Source organism: Gymnoscopelus braueri (genome assembly GCF_963280865.1).
Source record: "Gymnoscopelus braueri genome assembly, chromosome: 7".
Classification (NCBI taxonomy): domain Eukaryota; kingdom Metazoa; phylum Chordata; class Actinopteri; order Myctophiformes; family Myctophidae; genus Gymnoscopelus; species Gymnoscopelus braueri.
Window position 1 is genome coordinate 22,529,749 of NC_137608.1, and position 17,204 is coordinate 22,546,952.

The following is a 17,204-nucleotide window of genomic DNA, read 5'->3' on the forward strand; positions in this document are numbered from 1 at the left end:
GGGATCTATCGCCTATTATGCCATGCCCAGAATAGGGACGCTAGGGTTCATGTGGTTAACTCCGAGGTTGTCATTGTTTGATACTGAGCCAGAATGCGTAGCGTTTCACAATGGACCAAATAGATACGTGCCAATCAGTAACAGATATCAGATCCTCCCATTTTCATCCAGGGAATATAACATTGGTCTGCGATGTATCTCATCACTCTGGGCACGAGCAGAGCTGGTTGTTAACAAGTGCTTAACGCTACAACTGACTGTGGGAACGAGACATGGCACCTAGCAAGAAGGTAAACTGGCCTTTCTTTATGACATTGTACAGCTATCTAGGCCTGTATTTGAGACCACCTCAAAGTGAGACCAAGTGAAGACTGAGATTAGATGTATGGTGGGGGGACCAATTCAAGATCGAGGCCGAGTCCAAGACCGTAACCACATAATTGCTTTTCCAAGATATTTTAAGTAAATTACAAATATGTAGATACTGTACATCTTACTAGAAGTCAATCTTTTGATCTGAAACATTCACTACATATATTTAACTTACACTGAAAAAGCTCAGAATTGGGTAGAGTAAGAGTGTCAAAGCTCTTACTTCTAGTAATGAGAAAAGTAGGCCTATACGGTAGGATAATAGAAGTATGTGTAAACCACCTGTATTAGGTTGCAGTATGCAGTAGACAAAAGTTGTACAAAAATTGACATTAAATCTCTTAAAGCTGCTGGAGGCAACTTCGGAGAAATGACAGATTCAGGACTGAACTAGAGACTAGTGCTAGTAGCCTACAGCCCTACAACTATCAGACTTAAGTAGATATACTGTATTTATAATTTGTAGTGTGTAACATAATGTGCATAAAGGCAGTGTTTGCGTAAATGGAAATGGTGGTAATTCTGCATAGAAAAGTGATGTAATTTTCTAGGTTTCTCTCTCAGGCTTGTAAAATGCGTAATTTGTTCCAAGTCCAGTACTCAGTATATGTAATGATATAGATTAACGTATACCAGTGGTCAATGGACTGGTGTTTCAAGGAAATGTTGTTATGTAAAACAACCAGACTAGAGCAGCGGCTTTAAAACATCTAATCCAGTTCTCTTATCTTTGTATCCCTGACCTTAGATGGAGACACACACACACACACACACACACACACACACACACACACACACACACACACACACACACACACACACACACACACACACACACACACACACACACACACACACACACACACATTTCTCACTACAGCACAATATGAGCACACAACTTTTCATCACACATACTATTGACATCTGAGTACCTATCTGTGTTGCAATAACTTCATGCCCTTGTGCTCCTTTTTTCTCATATGATGGATTGTTTGCACATGGCTTCATCCTTTATAGAAAGCTGTAACAGGGCTAACGTCCCCATCAAAGTGCAGAATACGTGAAAGAATTCCTGGTGGTTACATTGGGGGCTCGTCAAAGAGCCCACAATGGATCCCCCACCCTAGTATGATGTAAGAGAAAAATGGTTGCCATGTGAATGTGATCAATGAGCCTGTGATTTGGTCTGTGTTCGATAGGGTATCCTTGAGCGGCTGAACGCTGGTGAGGTGGTCATTGGTGATGGAGGTTTTGTGTTCGCTCTTGAGAAGAGGGGGTACGTGAAGGCTGGGCCATGGACTCCTGAGGCTGCCGCCACGCACCCTGAAGCTGGTAAAAAAAATCTACAAGCTCACAGCTTGTAGATCTGCTATTTTACCTATTTTTGAATCAAAGAAATGCCAGGGTTAACATACTTTTTTTATATATTATATTTTTGTTAAATTATGATATTATAAAACATAAATATATCAGACAGTCTACATTTCCCAAAAGGAAATGCATGTATACGTACCAGAATCAGGGATAATACATATCCCAACAGGCAATAAAAGATGAATGACGAGAGGGGGAATATCAAAAGCAGAAGCATGTTCCCCCCTATCCCTTCCAGTAAATGGAACCCTGTGCACATGCGCCACTCATGACAAAATGTCCCTATTCACCTGACTAACCTGTGTGTATCCATCAGTGCGCCAGCTGCACAGAGAGTTCCTGAGGGCGGGTGCTAACGTCATGCAGACGTTCACATTCTATGCCAGTGATGATAAGCTGGAGAACAGGGGTCAGAGCCTGAGTCTCACTGTGAGTATGAGGGCCAGGCCGATATATCAGCCATTATAATAAAAAAAATTACGATGTATGTATTGGCAATTATGCAGCCGGCTTTTAAACATTTTAAAACATTTCTGATCTATAAGTTCACAATGCACCTCACCTGATCCATACATTAACAATATGACCCTACCCCAATACAAAAGATCAGTGTTGCATGATGGTTAACATGATGTACGATTTGTATTACTTCCATTCTGCTGTATTTAGATCAATCTCTGCCGCCACTTTTTGGTTTTTAAGCCTTTGATTCTCACTGCGATGCACATTAATGTGTCTGCAGGGAGCCCAGATCAATGAGGCAGCGTGTAACCTAGCAAGAGAGGTAGCAAATGAGGGAGATGCTTTGGTGGCCGGTGGAGTTTGCCAGACCCCCTCCTACCTGAGCTGTAAGAGCGAGACTGAGGTGAAGGCCATCTTCAAGAAACAGCTGGACGTGTTCGTCAAGAAGGACGTGGACTTCCTGATTGCTGAGGTTGACTTGCACCATATTCATTGCTGTCGGGCACAAACCTTGTCCAAATGTGTTACTTTTCAGGATATGGCAAAAAAATATTGTGTTAAAACTCACAGACTTAACCACTTTTTACTTTCACTATTATCGGCTATTTTCTCTCCTTTTGTGTGACACTCTTGTACGACGAAAATATATAAAATGTTGAATTCATTATGGAGATACAAGGTTTCTGCCTGACAGTATATATACAATATATACTATTCTGTAAAAAAAAACGTAAAATGTGTTGATTAAAAGTGTTGATAACATCATCTCTGCATTTACAGTACTTTGAGCATGTGGAGGAAGCAGAGTGGGCCGTGCAGGTGTTGAAGGCCACCGGGAAGGCTGTAGCTGCTTGCATGTGCATCGGACCAGAGGGTGACATGCACGGGGTCTCACCTGGGGACTGTGCTGTCAGGCTGGTCAAAGCTGGTGTGTACTGTACTTCCTTTAGTCTGGATTATTTTTCGCCTTCACTTCAAATCAGAGTCCACCTCTTGTCCAACAGTCGAGTAATTGTAACAATGACATAGTTGTCTCACCTTCACATCACAGTATTTGAATGCAGTACGATTACATTAACCACTTACGCCCTATTTTATGCTTTGTACGACACTAAATGTAGGCTATATACAAGCTCACGACATATCACATCAGCTGTTTTTGCTATTTTTGACAAATTCTTGAACATTTCTAAAGATTTGTGGAGAAGAAAATGTGTGTTGATAATAGGCAGGGATATCAGGTTTAAAGTGGTTAAGTTGCCTGTGTTTCACACATGCAGAGAAACATCTGAATTTGAACTAATTGCTAATAAAGTGCATATTGTCTTGACCTCTTTAGGTGCCACGATTGTGGGAGTCAACTGCCACTTCGACCCCATGACCTGTGTGCAGGCCGTGAAGATGATGAAGGAGGGAGTGGAGAAGGCTGGGTTGAAGGCTCACTACATGTGTCAGCCTCTGGCCTATCACACCCCCGACTGCAACTGCCAGGGCTTCATCGACCTGCCAGAGTTCCCCTTCGGTAATGCACACTGCTCATTCAATATTCATTGGAATCAATCAATCAAAACCTTAATTGGTATCATTGGTAACACCTGTATTTAGCGTACTATTTCATGTCACTATGGCTTCTGTGAAAAAGGTCTATTAGATGAAATTTCACAAATGTTCTTGTTGTCCTGCTCCAATGCTCAGCGCTGGAGCCGAGGATCCTGACCCGCTGGGACATGCACAAGTACGCCAGGGAGGCCTACAATGTGGGCATCCGCTTCATCGGTGGCTGCTGTGGTTTTGAGCCCTACCACATCAGGGCCGTGTGTGAAGAGCTGTCCTCTGAGAGAGGAGGTATCCTGCCAGCGGGTTCAGAGAAGCATGGCAGCTGGGGGTCCGGTCTGGAGATGCACACCAAGCCCTGGGTCAGAGCCAGGTGAGGACAGGCAGAAAGAGTAGAATTATAATGAAGAGCACAAAGAAGACAATGAAGTGTGAAATGTAATAGTACTAGTGTTTCCCAAACAATCGGTCGTGACCCATTTTTGGGTTTGCAGTTGCAGACCCATTTTTATGAGGCGTGAGTAAAATATTAAAATAAATTACAAACACAGACAGACACAGAGATGTGTGGATTTATAGACATTTCTGGACAACCGCTGGCGCTGGTCCAACCGACTCCCCATTCTCCAATACACACGCTACGATACACACGCCAAGGTTGATTGTTAATTTAACTTTTCAGAGTTGAATTGAGGTGTATAAGAGCCATCATTTGAATTCTCGGATCATGTCTATTTTCATAAATCAGTGAGTGGTCTAAAATGGTGTATGTGTTACGATGTGTACATGTGTTTATATGTGTGTTTCCCATCAACACGTCAACAGAATCAAGTTTGACTTGACCTGACTTGACATTTGGCGCCTGCATCTCTTTATCTGACTATCTGGCTTTGTCTCCAAGGGCCCGCCGTGATTACTGGGAGGCGATCCTGCCTGCGTCTGGTCGTCCCCTGTGCTCGTCTCTGTCCTCCCCAGCGGGCTGGGGCGTGACCAAGGGCCACGCCGACCTGCTGCAGCACAAGGAGGCCACAAGCGCCCAGGAAATGAAGCATGTGGTAGACAAGTCCCAGAAAAAGTGAAAGAGAGAGAGTGCCAATCTTGATGTGGAGACAGAAAATAGGAGGAGAAAGGGACAGAAGGAGGACGTGGCGCTGGGTCTTTCCCAATTCAGTTTGTAAACAATAAGCACTTGTAGCAGCTAGTTCTGCTCTTAGGGTGGAGCATGTCTGTCTTGGCCCCAAAATAATAAATTGAGTTTGAAGCCTCATTTTACTGCCTCGTGTTTTCAATGTGGAGTGAATTAGTCATTTGACTAATTGCTTTTCAGCATTATACACAACACAAACTACACAAACAGCATATCAGCAGACAGTGTCTTTAATCTATATGTCCATTTTATCTCATATGTCACAACAACAACAATAATATATACATGTGTGTGTGTGTGTGCGTGAAATAGTTTACATGATTGATTGAATACTTTAACAGTTTGCAAAAAAGCACAGGAAGTACAGTTCAATACAAAAGGATGCTAAAAGGATTAAAACCTTAAGAAAGCACTATGGTTTGTTTCCATCGGGGTCCTGTGTATTCAATTAATCGAAAAAGATGTAATTTTGTATACTGTAATTTGGATGTCATAGCATTCTTTTATCCATAATGTAAAGAACAGGAGAACTGCAGGTGCGGTGGTCTCGAAAAACATATGGTAAACTGACGGAAGGAGACTCACTCACTGCATGAAGGTTAAGGAAAACTCCTTAGACAAGACTTAAAGAAAATATTTGTTTTCTTTATTTTGAGATGCTCATAATGTGCTCAGTGGATTAAAAAGCAAACGTTTCAGTCCTCCCAGGACCTTCGTCAGTGCTATAATGGTGGCACACAGACAAATACACTGCTTTTATAGGGTGCTTGATCACCTCAGCTCAGGTGCTGAGGATCACTACTCAAGGTCATTACCATGGTTACCGTAGGGCGTGGACAGATCAATTGCAGACAGCAAAACCAGGATTATACATTTGTGTTACATTTGAATCATGAAGTTCACTATACATATATCCATAATGTGTCTGTTCAGGAGCACCAGGAAGACTGCTAAGCAGCACACCAATAACAACCATAACCCAGGCTAAACTAGTAACACTTACAATACTCTCATTCAGTGCAGGGTGGGAGGGTGAGGAGTAAACATTACTGTTGTGCAACCTGCTTTGTGCCAATCAGAGCGGGGGCTCGGATGACCCCTCCCCTACCTCAGTGGGATATATAGAGGCCCTCCCCACTCACTGATGTTCGCTCCAGCCTCTCAAAGATTCAACAATCAGGACCTCACAAGTCAGGAGGAATTATGGCACCCTCAGGAAAGGTACATATGGACCACATGTTGGACTGTCTTAGTCTCTTTCAGACAAATGTTTGTATAAAAATCAGCATTAGTACCAAGGTGATATGTTTATTTTCTTGAGCAACTGTGTGTGCACCAATTTGATTTATTCTAGTCAACTTTTTTAAATATCTATTATTGGCTCCAATGGCTTCCTTTATTTTCCATCTTTTTTGGGGGGGCAAATATATTAAGCCCATTAACTGTTTCCAGTGCCATATGTGTAGTGGTGGTGGTCTTTTTTTAGTTGTTTTAGTCACCAGATTTTTTTTTTTCATTCTAAATCATTTCAGATACACATGTGCCATCAATTATATACTTTAAGGAAAGCTTAAACTGTAAAAAAGTGGTTTACAATAGAAATTTGTCTTCCCACTTTACACTGACGAGTGACGACTAATGTGCTGCAGAACTTGTATGTGCAAAAAGTTGTGACATCCAATCCATGGACATGACCAGTGCTAGCCTTTTGGACAGTGGTCATAAATTAACATCATTAGGTATAGCTTTTCTGGTGACCCATTTTTAAACTTGGAGTTACACCTTGTTCTTGCGGGACTATTATGAGAACAATTTCTAAAACTATTAACACCACATGTTGCAAGCCACAGAATATTGTACCTATATTGGATGAGCATGATTTTTGACCTACCCTAGTATTAGGATTTCTTTTGCCCCTTTGACTGTTTTAAATATTGGAATCTTACCACTGATGCAAGTACTGTAGGCCTATAGTGTGAAAAGATAGCCTAACATTGTAAGCACATTTGTTGCATGACTGGAGTTTTAAGTTATTTTGTGACTACTTTGTTGGCCTACCAGTAATTAAGCCTATGTAAAATCAAAATCATTGCAGGGAGTCTTGGAGCGTCTTAATGCTGGTGAGATTGTCATCGGAGATGGCGGCTTTGTGTTTGCCCTGGAGAAGAGGGGTTATGTGAAAGCTGGCCCCTGGACCCCCGAAGCCGCTGCAGAACACCCAGAAGCAGGTTGGGGCACTGATATTTTAACTAGTTTGACTTGTCCTTGTAAATCCATAAAGGCTCTGTTGTATATTATATATATATATATATATATATATATATATATATATATATATATATATATATATATATATATATATATATATATATATATATATATATATATATATATATATATATATATATATATATATATATATGTATGACATATCGCACACACATACATGCTGCATATATACATACTTATTACAGACACACAGTATACTACATTGGCCAACAGACATAGAGGCCAAGAGCTTCATACTAATGCCCAAGACCCGATCCTGAGTTCCTGATGTAACCTAACACGCTGAAAACAGCCTCACAGTTAGACTCTGAAAAACAGTTTTTGGGGGGTTTCACAGATGGTTACTGACCTCAGCTGACCTTTAGGAACGAGACGTGGCACTTATCCTTTACCATTGACAATGCATTACTGGTACACATACACACAAATCGCACAACTCGTGCACTCCTGGCATACGCACACGCACATACACACGCACATACACACTTTTAGACAGGGAGAACGCACATGCATACATGCACATTGGGGCCCATTCATGCACACTCATTCACATTCATGCACACACTTACAAATAGACCCAACACATACACATCTTTACACGCATATATTCAGACAAGGAACACACTTACATTTGTGCACGCGCACACAGAAGAGCATGCACATGTATAGACACTCTGAATAAAGGCTAGCCAGCAGATTCTCCATACATTGCTTTTTTTGGAACTGGTTTAACCATGAAGTCATCATTTGTGTACCCAATGTAAGCCCATTTCCTCAATAAAATCAACTATTGAGGAGGACAAATGCCTGTACCTTCACATTACTTTACGAAGGCACATTCTCACAGATCTGGACTTTACTACAGCTCCTTAAGTATTCAGTACAGCTGACCCCTGAAAATCAAGTTAAAATAGAAATGAAATGTATTGTATATACTACTACCATCAACTAGATGGTGTAAGTATGACCTTTCTGGCTGACCCTCGGGTCTTGATTAACAAGTGCCACTCAAGAATCTGGTTGCCTTCTGTGATTTTCAGTGCGACAGCTGCACAGGGAGTTCCTGAGAGCAGGGTCAGACGTTATGCAGACCTTCACATTTTATGCCAGTGATGACAAACTGGAGAACAGGGGCAACGCCCTTGGCTTCACAGTAAGTTCAAAGGAATATTTACACCTCGTCCACATGAGTGTGAGGTAGAAGGTAACTCATTCATTTATAGGGAGGTGCTGAATTCCGGATACATGATACTGGTAAGACTAGTGGAAAACATAATTGCGCACTCAAGTACTACAGTAGATACCCATATTGCAGACAGCTATAGTATGAGTACAGGTCGATTAGAGTATGTTCCATAGGCTAATAAATCGAATGCCAGTTGGATCTGCAATGACCCACCCACGACTATAGAATTTCTTCTTAGCAAGGGTTTTTAACTCTCAAATCAACTGTTCAAAGAACACGTTATATCAAGGACAATTTGAAAATTGCTTTCACTGTTACTGGACCTGTCCTGCTTCTTGAAGTAAACTTCATAAAACCACAAGAGACTTTGGCTTGATCCATAACTTGGTAAAACTCTTGCTCTAGTGTCTGAAATGTTAATTTGCGTGCAGGCCAGGGTGACATCATCAGGTTTCATCACTGCTGTTGTTTGCTTGTCTCATTCAAACTTAACGTTTCTCTCCAGGGTGCCCAGATTAATGAGGCAGCCTGTGACCTGGCGAGGGAGGTAGCCAATGAAGGAGGCGCCCTGGTGGCCGGTGGAGTTTCCCAGACTCCCTCCTACCTAAGCTGTAAGAGTGAGACTGAGGTGAAGGCCATCTTCAAGAGACAGCTGGATGTGTTTGTCAAGAAGAATGTGGATTTCCTGATTGCTGAGGTAATGCGTTTGTGATAGAATATTTATTATTATTATATTTTTAGCCAAGGTATCCTTTGGGAGGGAGGCACAAGACAAACATTGAGACAAAGGTCACTTTATGAGAAGTGGATTAATTTGAGGTCTTCTTGCTGCCAGGTTATGACTGCTTTGCCCTTCACAAATCAAAACAATTTGAGATATATAGCCTTGTATAAGTGCAAGGCAAAATCCATAGATTCTCGGTCCATTTTTACTTTTGAAACATGTCTTGACTGTATGTCAATGTGTCTGCCCTGCAGTACTTTGAACATGTGGAGGAGGCGGTGTGGGCCGTGGAGGTACTGAAGGCGACGGGGAAGCCAGTGGCTGCTAATCTGTGCATTGGACCAGAAGGAGACATGCATGGAGTCTCACCTGGAGAGTGTGCCGTCAGGCTGGTCAAAGCTGGTAGGTGCAGTGTCACACTAAAGACTAAACATTTATCTCATCTTCATTTCTAAATCACATGTTAATGTTATGCCTTGGAACCAAGCCTCTTGGCTAGAAACTGAACCTGCCAGTTGGAAAAGAAACATGTATCTCAGTCTTCTAATTTGTCCTCTGTAGCAACATCATAACACGGTTCCTTGACCTCCTTTTAGGTGCCGATATTGTAGGAATCAACTGCCACTTCGACCCCATGACTTGTGTGCAGGCAACGAAGATGATGAAGGAGGGAGTGGAGAAGGCTGGGTTGAAGGCTCACTACATGTGTCAGCCTCTGGCCTTCCACACCCCCGACTGCAACTGCCAGGGCTTCATCGACCTGCCCGAGTTCCCCTTCGGTAATGCACACTGCTCATTATAAACACTGAGGATTTTACAGTGTAGATCGGGGTCCTAGAGATAAAACTCGTATCACATGGGGGTCTAGGCCTGACATCACCTCTGGTCTTGAGACACATAAACGGGCAGTGCGGTTCCTGCGTGCTGGCTCATATAACTTGTATAACTCGAGGGCAAGTCATGAAAGACTGAAAAGTAGTCAATAAAAAAAACGGGTAGCCAATGAAGAGCAGCTAAAACAAGGGTGACGTGATGCGCTTTCTTATTTCTAGTTAAAAGCCTTGCCACTATGTTCTGAACATACTGGAGCAGATCCAGCTCTTTTAGATTACAGCAGGTAAGCATTAAAGTAGCCACGGTGAGAAGAGCTAAACCAAGCATGAATAAGCCTCTGTGTATCATTGAATTGGTCTATACAGTATGTGTCATAGAAACATAACACAAAAACGTTTGGAAATATGTGTTCTCTGTTGTAACAATACTTCTTGGCAATAACCTTTATACAGTTGGAAAGCCTTTTTTTTTTTTACCTTTTTAAATGGTGCCCTATTTGTAAGGAACATGCACTTGTGGGATGAGCAGCACAGCTGAGTCTGTGGGTTGCGCCCATGAAACATACTGTGAGTCTTGTATGAAATGAAACTAAGAATGACACCGGTCTTCTCTCAGGCCTGGAGCCTAGGATCCTGACCCGTTGGGACATGCACAAGTACGCCAGGGAGGCCTACAATGTGGGCATCCGCTACATCGGTGGCTGCTGTGGTTTTGAACCCTACCACATCAGGGCCTTGGCAGAAGAGCTGAGCGCTGAGAGAGGCGTCCTCCCTGCAGCCGCAGAGAAGCACGGCAGCTGGGGTGCCGGTCTGGAGATGCACACCAAGCCCTGGGTCAGAGCCAGGTGAGACTAGAAAAAAATATATAATTTAAACTGAACCAATATAACACAAGTTTGTCTATCGTGATGACTTGAATACCATTCAAAAAATGAGGAATACTACCTGGTATTATAAGTACCCTTCCTTTCCCTTCAGAGCCCGCCGTGACTACTGGGAGAACCTGAAGCCAGCATCTGGTCGTCCCCTGTGTCCCTCCTTGGCCACTCCAGACGCCTGGGGTGTTACCAAGGGCCACGCTGACCTCATGCAGCAGAAAGAGGCCACCACCAAGGACCAACTCAACCAGCTCTTTGATAAGACCAAGCCCCAATAAGCTAGCCCTGGAAAGTACCAGACCCTGGAACAAATTGGTGTCCAGCAGAATGGCCCTAGATCCACTGACGCAGCACATTAGACACCAGCATCTGTATGCTGTGTTGTGCCTACAAGTGCAATCTGACCTTAAGCATCTACAATTTCATCCCCTCCATTGACTCTGATGTTTAGCGAATATCTGCATTCCTGCCTGACGCAGGAGCCAGGGTCTTCATTTGAAACTTAAGCGGGAACATTTTCTGTACAAATCCTATTACTTCATACAAACATGGTTATTGTGAAAATCAGTTCTATGTGATATGTATATCTCAACTTCTCAAGTTAGGTCCATGGATAAGTGGGACCTTTTTCACTCATAATTTTGTTTAATAAAATATGGATTTATAAAAAATGCATGTTTCAACAAGTTTATTATTGTGTTGTGGTTGCCTGCATGCCGTACTACAATGAAATGATGTCTGAATAATGGTCTGAGGAGAACTGAAGAGGTGTTCACATTTTGGAGCAATCCTCCTTTTAATACTTCATTAACAGTTTGCCAATAGAACAGTGGTACGATTTTTACAATGATGCTAAAAGGATAACACAAAGCCCTATAGGGGCTTGTTTCCATTGTGGTTCCACTTGTACACTCAGCGTTAAATGAACACTGCACAGGACTGTACTGTCAAGATATGTATTCCCAGTTTCCCACGAAAACCTGGTGAATAAAACTTAGGAAATGGTTCCATTTAAAACTTTTGTCATGTAAAATTGTATGTGGGTCTCAACCTGACTGCCCTAGTTCAGGTTGAGAAAAGCAATGCATGATTAATCACTCGCCAATGTAGCCTACAATAGGATTGGCAAGAAATGACGAAGGCTATTGAAACTTAGAGCAGGGGTTATCAACAGGGTGTCCGGGACCCCTTGAGGATCATCAGAGATAGTACCGGTTTACATTAACCACTTGAACTCTAGCATCCCTATTCTGGGGGGAACATTCGCCAAAAATAGCAGATCTACAAGCTCACAACGCGTCGCACCGTGCTGTAGATTGGCTATTTATGGCGAAGAGATTTGGTATAGAGGGAGTTCAACATATTATTAGAAAAGATAATGTGTAAACAAACAAAAGACATTACTTTACACTAACACAACCCTAATGATAGTGCTGTCTAATAGTGCTGTATGTAGTGGGGGTCCACGCTTTAACTCTCTCTCAGCTAAGGGGGTCCACGGCCTGAAAAACGTTGAAGACCTCTGCTTTGGAGTCTAAAGTTTAGACCATGTTGTAACAGATGACTGTAGGCTATGTTTTGCCTGTACTAACTAAGAAATTAGAATACATGTTGGTAGGTAGGGTGGGGGGACTATTGCAATGCGTTATAAATCCCGCAGATGGCAGTATTGCGGCAAGCTAACCGTTTTAGAAAGCGAAGAGCAGCAAAGAGCATAAAGAAGCTAAGATCGGCGTCATTACCGTAACGCCCTCAGAGGTCGCGCAATGGATTATTATGGTAGCCTACAAGGCAACGTTTACGTTTAGACAGAGGATGCTATAAGACTGCTACAACTAGAAAAACAGTCCTTTCTGATTATTTATCCTCTAGTTTCTAGATTATGATTTGACCGTTTTATTGACGACGTACTTCCAAATTTGCACAAAAATGGAACTCGGCTGATTTCCCGTTATCTAGCTACAATCATCTTTTGACCACGACGTATGTATGTATCTACTCTCATTTGTATGATCTCTGTTTGCTTCTAATCCTCCGTTGGTTGGTTGGTACTAGCCACGTGACCAGGTTATCCTTCTTCAACCCCTCTCGTTGTATTCCAGTAGAAATGAAAGATAGCAGGTAGGTTATTTGCTAGCTCTGTTTGTCATTGACATTTCCTGTAACCAAATATACCATGTTCTAGAACATTACAGCTTTGTGTGATATCATGACAAGCATATAACGGATCTGATAACCGTTCTGTGATCTTTGGTATACAGGGATTTTGTTCATTTGCGGGGTTTTTATTGTTCTATTCTTAGAAATTCTCTGGAAACATACCCATATAACGGCAGTATGGCCTGAACATTTGACCTGACAGGACACTTTTTTTGGGGGGGGAATAATAGATCCATCAGCTGGCTGAGAATATTGTCAGAAAGGTAATAAGCCCCTATTTGGCATGGCATATTTGTTTTAAAAGCTTCAACTTTTTAAAACTATGGATTCATACCTTCTAATGTCAAATCTGTTCTGACATTAATTTCCTAGCCTTGTTGTGGCACCTGTTTGTTTTATGATATTGCAACGTTACAGCACAACATCAGCATCTTTTGACTGGGATGTTTCCCATGCCGCAAAACGGTATTCTATACGTTATGGTATGGATCTTTTAGAATGACGACAGCGCCTCTGTGTGGTGTGTTTAGGAAGTGCAGAGTCATTGTGACCCGGATGTAAAGCCTGTGAGGTCGTCATGGGGAGCAAAGTCAGTTCCAAAATGGCAGCTCCCGTCCGAGCAGCAGTTCAGGTAGGGGTGTTGACTGGCCCTTTACTGCATTACAAACCCCGTGTTTTGTGCTAATTTGACTGCCTTAAATATGGTTATGTTATGTTGTATATCTTACTGCTAGGAACGGCTGGTGATTTAACCTACTTAACACAAAGCCTCTTTTTATGTCGGTAATATACCCTTGCTGATGTCCTTGTTGGTCTACACATAAATGACGTCAATTGTTTGCATTTCTCGTACAACTTAAAACCAATGCTAACATACATTCTTGACCATTGCTTTAGGGTTGTAAGTTACACTAACTGAGTAGACGCTCACGTTGTTTAGGCCAGGTGTATCAGGGCTTTTCTAAATGTGTTCATGTTCATGTGTTCAACACCAAATTGACTTTCATTAGGCGATGGACCCTCATTTAAAGTTAATATGGCCCTTGATATGAAAGTAGCCTATGTTAGGTTTAAATTACATTTAAATGTACACATGTCATAATGCTACATCAGAAGAACAATTTTTGTATGGCAATAATTTCAAGTGAATTGAATTACAGTTAAGTTCTCATTCAGCTGGGGGACCCCTGGAGCCCCAAATTGTCTTACATTAGACCCTCATTACATTATTATGGCCTATAGGAACCCTGCTAAGAAGAAAGTATTTGAGGTTTAAATTAAATTGTCTAGATATCATAATGCTACATAACAACCATTTTTGTATTGTAATAATTTCAAGCGAATTTAATTATAGTTAAGCTACTCATTTGACTGGGGAACCCCTGGGACCCCCCTCCCCCCTCACCAAGTCTCCTGGGGGGACCACAGGTGTAGGGCATAACTTAAGTTCCAACTTCACTAAAAATAGATAGATTCTAGCGAGTGTAAACATTCCTTTTACTCCTGATATTCTGTTACCCATGAGCCAAGACATACAAGCCTGACACACGTTGTTGTCTAGCAAAAGAACCATTTATCTTGTATTATTCATACAAATATTCTGATTTGTGCTGTATATGTTACTTTTGTTGTTTCAGGCTATACGGCCTCATGCCCCTATGATTAAATTTCCCAGTAGAAACGGCGTCCCAAAACCAAATGGTGAGTATGTCTAACATTTCTGTGAATCTACACCGTGAGTACCTGTGGTGGACAAAGTACTCTCAACCCCAGTACTTGAGTCAAAGTATGAATAATCCTGGTCAATTATTACTCGACTACAAGTGAGAGTTGCTCTGTCCAATAATTTGTATTTTACAAAATGTACTTTGTAATTTGGAATACTTTAGCATTTTAAATTAAAAGCAAGTACTCCTGTAGTTCACGTATCTTATGAACGACTGACCGATATGAACAGACACGGGTAGAACAGGTACTCTGACAACTGGTACAACAGGTTCAGTTTAGTTTACTTTATTTCGGTCCACATCAACAGTATCGCAAAACATAACACGCTGTAATCCAATATTTCTTTCTGGTTGATCGAAAAGGCATAAGCTCAAAGCTTATTTATGCCTAAATATTGCATAACCGGGTGGGGCATGCAATTTGCATTCCCATTGTTCCCGACTTACATCGTAGACTGGTGCCAGTCTAGTATTTTGAAATAGGGCTTAAGGGTGCAGTCACACCGAACTTTAATTCTGCTGATGCGGTAGATTCTGACAATGCTTTCAATGGGAACGGAGCGTTTTTTTGTGGAAATCCACAAATGGCCACAAACCGCTCCGTTCCCATTGAAAAGCATTGGCTTAGTCGGTGTGACTGCACCCTAAGTGGTTAATTAATAATGTACCTTTGCCAAATTTTGTCTAAGTGGAGTGAAAGTCGTAAATATGCAAAAATAAAAATACTCAAGTAAAGTGTAGATACTCCGAAAAAGTACAGTACTCAAGTAAATGTATTGGTCAGTACCGGACCGGTTACATATACAAATGTATATCAATAATTATTCTTATTTATTTATATTATTTTTCTTCTATTTCAGCCCTAGAGGCGTTAAAAATATTAGCAGTCAACCTCCCATCACAGAGTTCTCCTAGTCCCCCTCCAGCCGCTGTGGCACCTCCATTATCGAGACCACCAGCACCTATGACTCGGCTTCCTGGCACACCAGACTCCTTGGCCTCTATTCAGACGCTCCCTCAGAGATACAGGAGGACATTGATGACGGTGGAGGAGATGGAGTACATTCAGGTGAGGGACCACTGAAATATCTAAAGTCCAGACATGCCCACTGTTGCTGTACTGGTGCCATGGGGATATGATATAATATTGTATTCTATCTACTCCAATATGAAATTGGAGTATATTATGAATATGAAATACATATTTTTAGAATCTGTGACAAAGCATTGTATAGAAACTCAAGAAATTATTTTCCTGATTGATATTTTGGACCACCCACATCTTAAGGCTAAGCAGTTTTTTTCCCCCGTGTCTTTTGTTTTTATCTATGATTTGTTTTCTTTCTTTCCCATAGCGTGGTGGACCTGAGTGACATATGGTGACCCAGAAAACACAACCAAAGTCCTTATCTGTTGAAATCAGTCTGTCTTTATTTTATTCCTCAGTACAAGAGGACCTGTTACCATGCCCACATCAGATGTCATGCATAATAAAGTATACTTGTACATATGAAGTTTATTTTTAAATACTACTATGTAGATATTCTGCTTGCTTAATTGTATTGTATCTTAACTTCAATTGCCATTCTATAAGCTTTGTGCGTTTTCTTTAGACAACAAAGCTGTCACAATAACTGAATATTATCGATTGGATCGGCAGCCATCCATTTCAGATGTGTTTCGTTTCAATCCTTGAGCATTTATTTGCAAACATTATACCAGCACAGTACTAAGTTGGTCTCTGCAACAGAAGCTGCTTTTTGTTTTCTTTCTTGTGCACAATTTTTGTATTTGACCTGTGACGTCACCATACCCAGATAGAAGGACCAGGCTACTGTTCATGGAAGATGGAAGTAACTTTCTGAAAAGTGTCTTTCCTTTGGGCCTCCCAGAGCAATAAATGAACACCTCTGTGTTTTGGAGTATGGTATTGAACAGGCTTTCAGGGATGCTGAACAGCAGGTTACAGTAGATGACTTTGTGGAATGGGATTGAGTTTGTGATCTGTTGGCTTTGAATGATTAAAAGATGATTAAAAGATCATTGTAACTCGCCGTGGTATTTTGTTTCCTTTGTCATAACTGATGGGGACCTTCATACCATGTTTTTTGCTGGTAGGAACTAGCACGACTCCACATTCTTAAAGTAATTTGCAGTGAATTTGCCAATTACACTCGAGATTAAAGACTTGGTACACTATGTAAAATACGTTATGTATTTTTATGCAACTATAACTTGCTGGTATTCTAGTTGAACATTAACAGAGGTTTCGCAACAGTGCAATTTTTGTCCAACACAAATTCTGACCAGAGAGTTCAATTTCCAGTACCAAGAAGAGTATTTCTCACTAGTTACACTGCATTATAGACACCACAGACAGGCCAGAGAGAAAATACACACTGGATAATTGATTGGTAAATTATCTCTTAGAACCAAAATTTTACATTTGCTTTTTTTTATGACTAAAATATCACATCTACTCAACCACATGAGTGTAA

At 41.4% G+C, this 17,204-nt stretch overlaps 3 protein-coding genes across 6 annotated transcripts in view; all 3 read left to right on the top strand.

The window, feature by feature from the left end:
- LOC308088745 (betaine--homocysteine S-methyltransferase 1-like) overlaps positions 1-4,995 on the top strand; it is a 24,903-nt gene extending 19,908 nt beyond the window's left edge. The window contains exons 1-8 of one of the 3 annotated variants that reach the window (XM_080433305.1): positions 215-290; positions 1,572-1,704; positions 2,063-2,175; positions 2,489-2,680; positions 2,989-3,136; positions 3,548-3,730; positions 3,904-4,135; positions 4,664-4,995. In XM_080433305.1, the coding sequence (XP_080289431.1) occupies positions 273-290; positions 1,572-1,704; positions 2,063-2,175; positions 2,489-2,680; positions 2,989-3,136; positions 3,548-3,730; positions 3,904-4,135; positions 4,664-4,841 (1,197 nt within the window). In that variant the 5' untranslated portion in view covers positions 215-272 and the 3' untranslated portion in view covers positions 4,842-4,995. Of the gene's footprint in view, positions 1-214; positions 291-1,571; positions 1,705-2,062; positions 2,176-2,488; positions 2,681-2,988; positions 3,137-3,547; positions 3,731-3,903; positions 4,136-4,663 lie in introns of those variants that run through there. The other 2 variants (XM_080433306.1, XM_080433307.1) reach the window with 2 other exon arrangements.
- A 1,074-nt stretch (positions 4,996-6,069) lies between these two features.
- Positions 6,070-11,485, top strand: LOC308088746 (betaine--homocysteine S-methyltransferase 1-like). The gene is made up of 8 exons (XM_080433308.1): positions 6,070-6,130; positions 7,005-7,137; positions 8,239-8,351; positions 8,890-9,081; positions 9,363-9,510; positions 9,705-9,887; positions 10,558-10,786; positions 10,920-11,485. The coding sequence occupies exons 1-8, from the start codon at positions 6,113-6,115 to the stop codon at positions 11,095-11,097; spliced, it is 1,194 nt and encodes a 397-aa protein (XP_080289434.1). The 5' UTR covers positions 6,070-6,112; the 3' UTR covers positions 11,098-11,485.
- Positions 11,486-12,657: 1,172 nt separating this feature from the next.
- Positions 12,658-16,758, top strand: kgd4 (alpha-ketoglutarate dehydrogenase subunit 4). Of its 2 annotated transcripts, none has more exons than XM_080432722.1 (5): positions 12,658-12,940; positions 13,510-13,610; positions 14,617-14,680; positions 15,567-15,775; positions 16,062-16,758. In XM_080432722.1, the coding sequence occupies exons 2-5, from the start codon at positions 13,557-13,559 to the stop codon at positions 16,077-16,079; spliced, it is 345 nt and encodes a 114-aa protein (XP_080288848.1). In that variant the 5' UTR covers positions 12,658-12,940; positions 13,510-13,556; the 3' UTR covers positions 16,080-16,758. The 2 variants fall into 2 exon arrangements, with proteins under 2 accessions (XP_080288848.1, XP_080288847.1); XM_080432721.1 differs by lacking the exon at positions 12,658-12,940 and adding an exon at positions 12,999-13,242.
- The last annotated feature ends 446 nt before the right edge of the window (positions 16,759-17,204 follow it).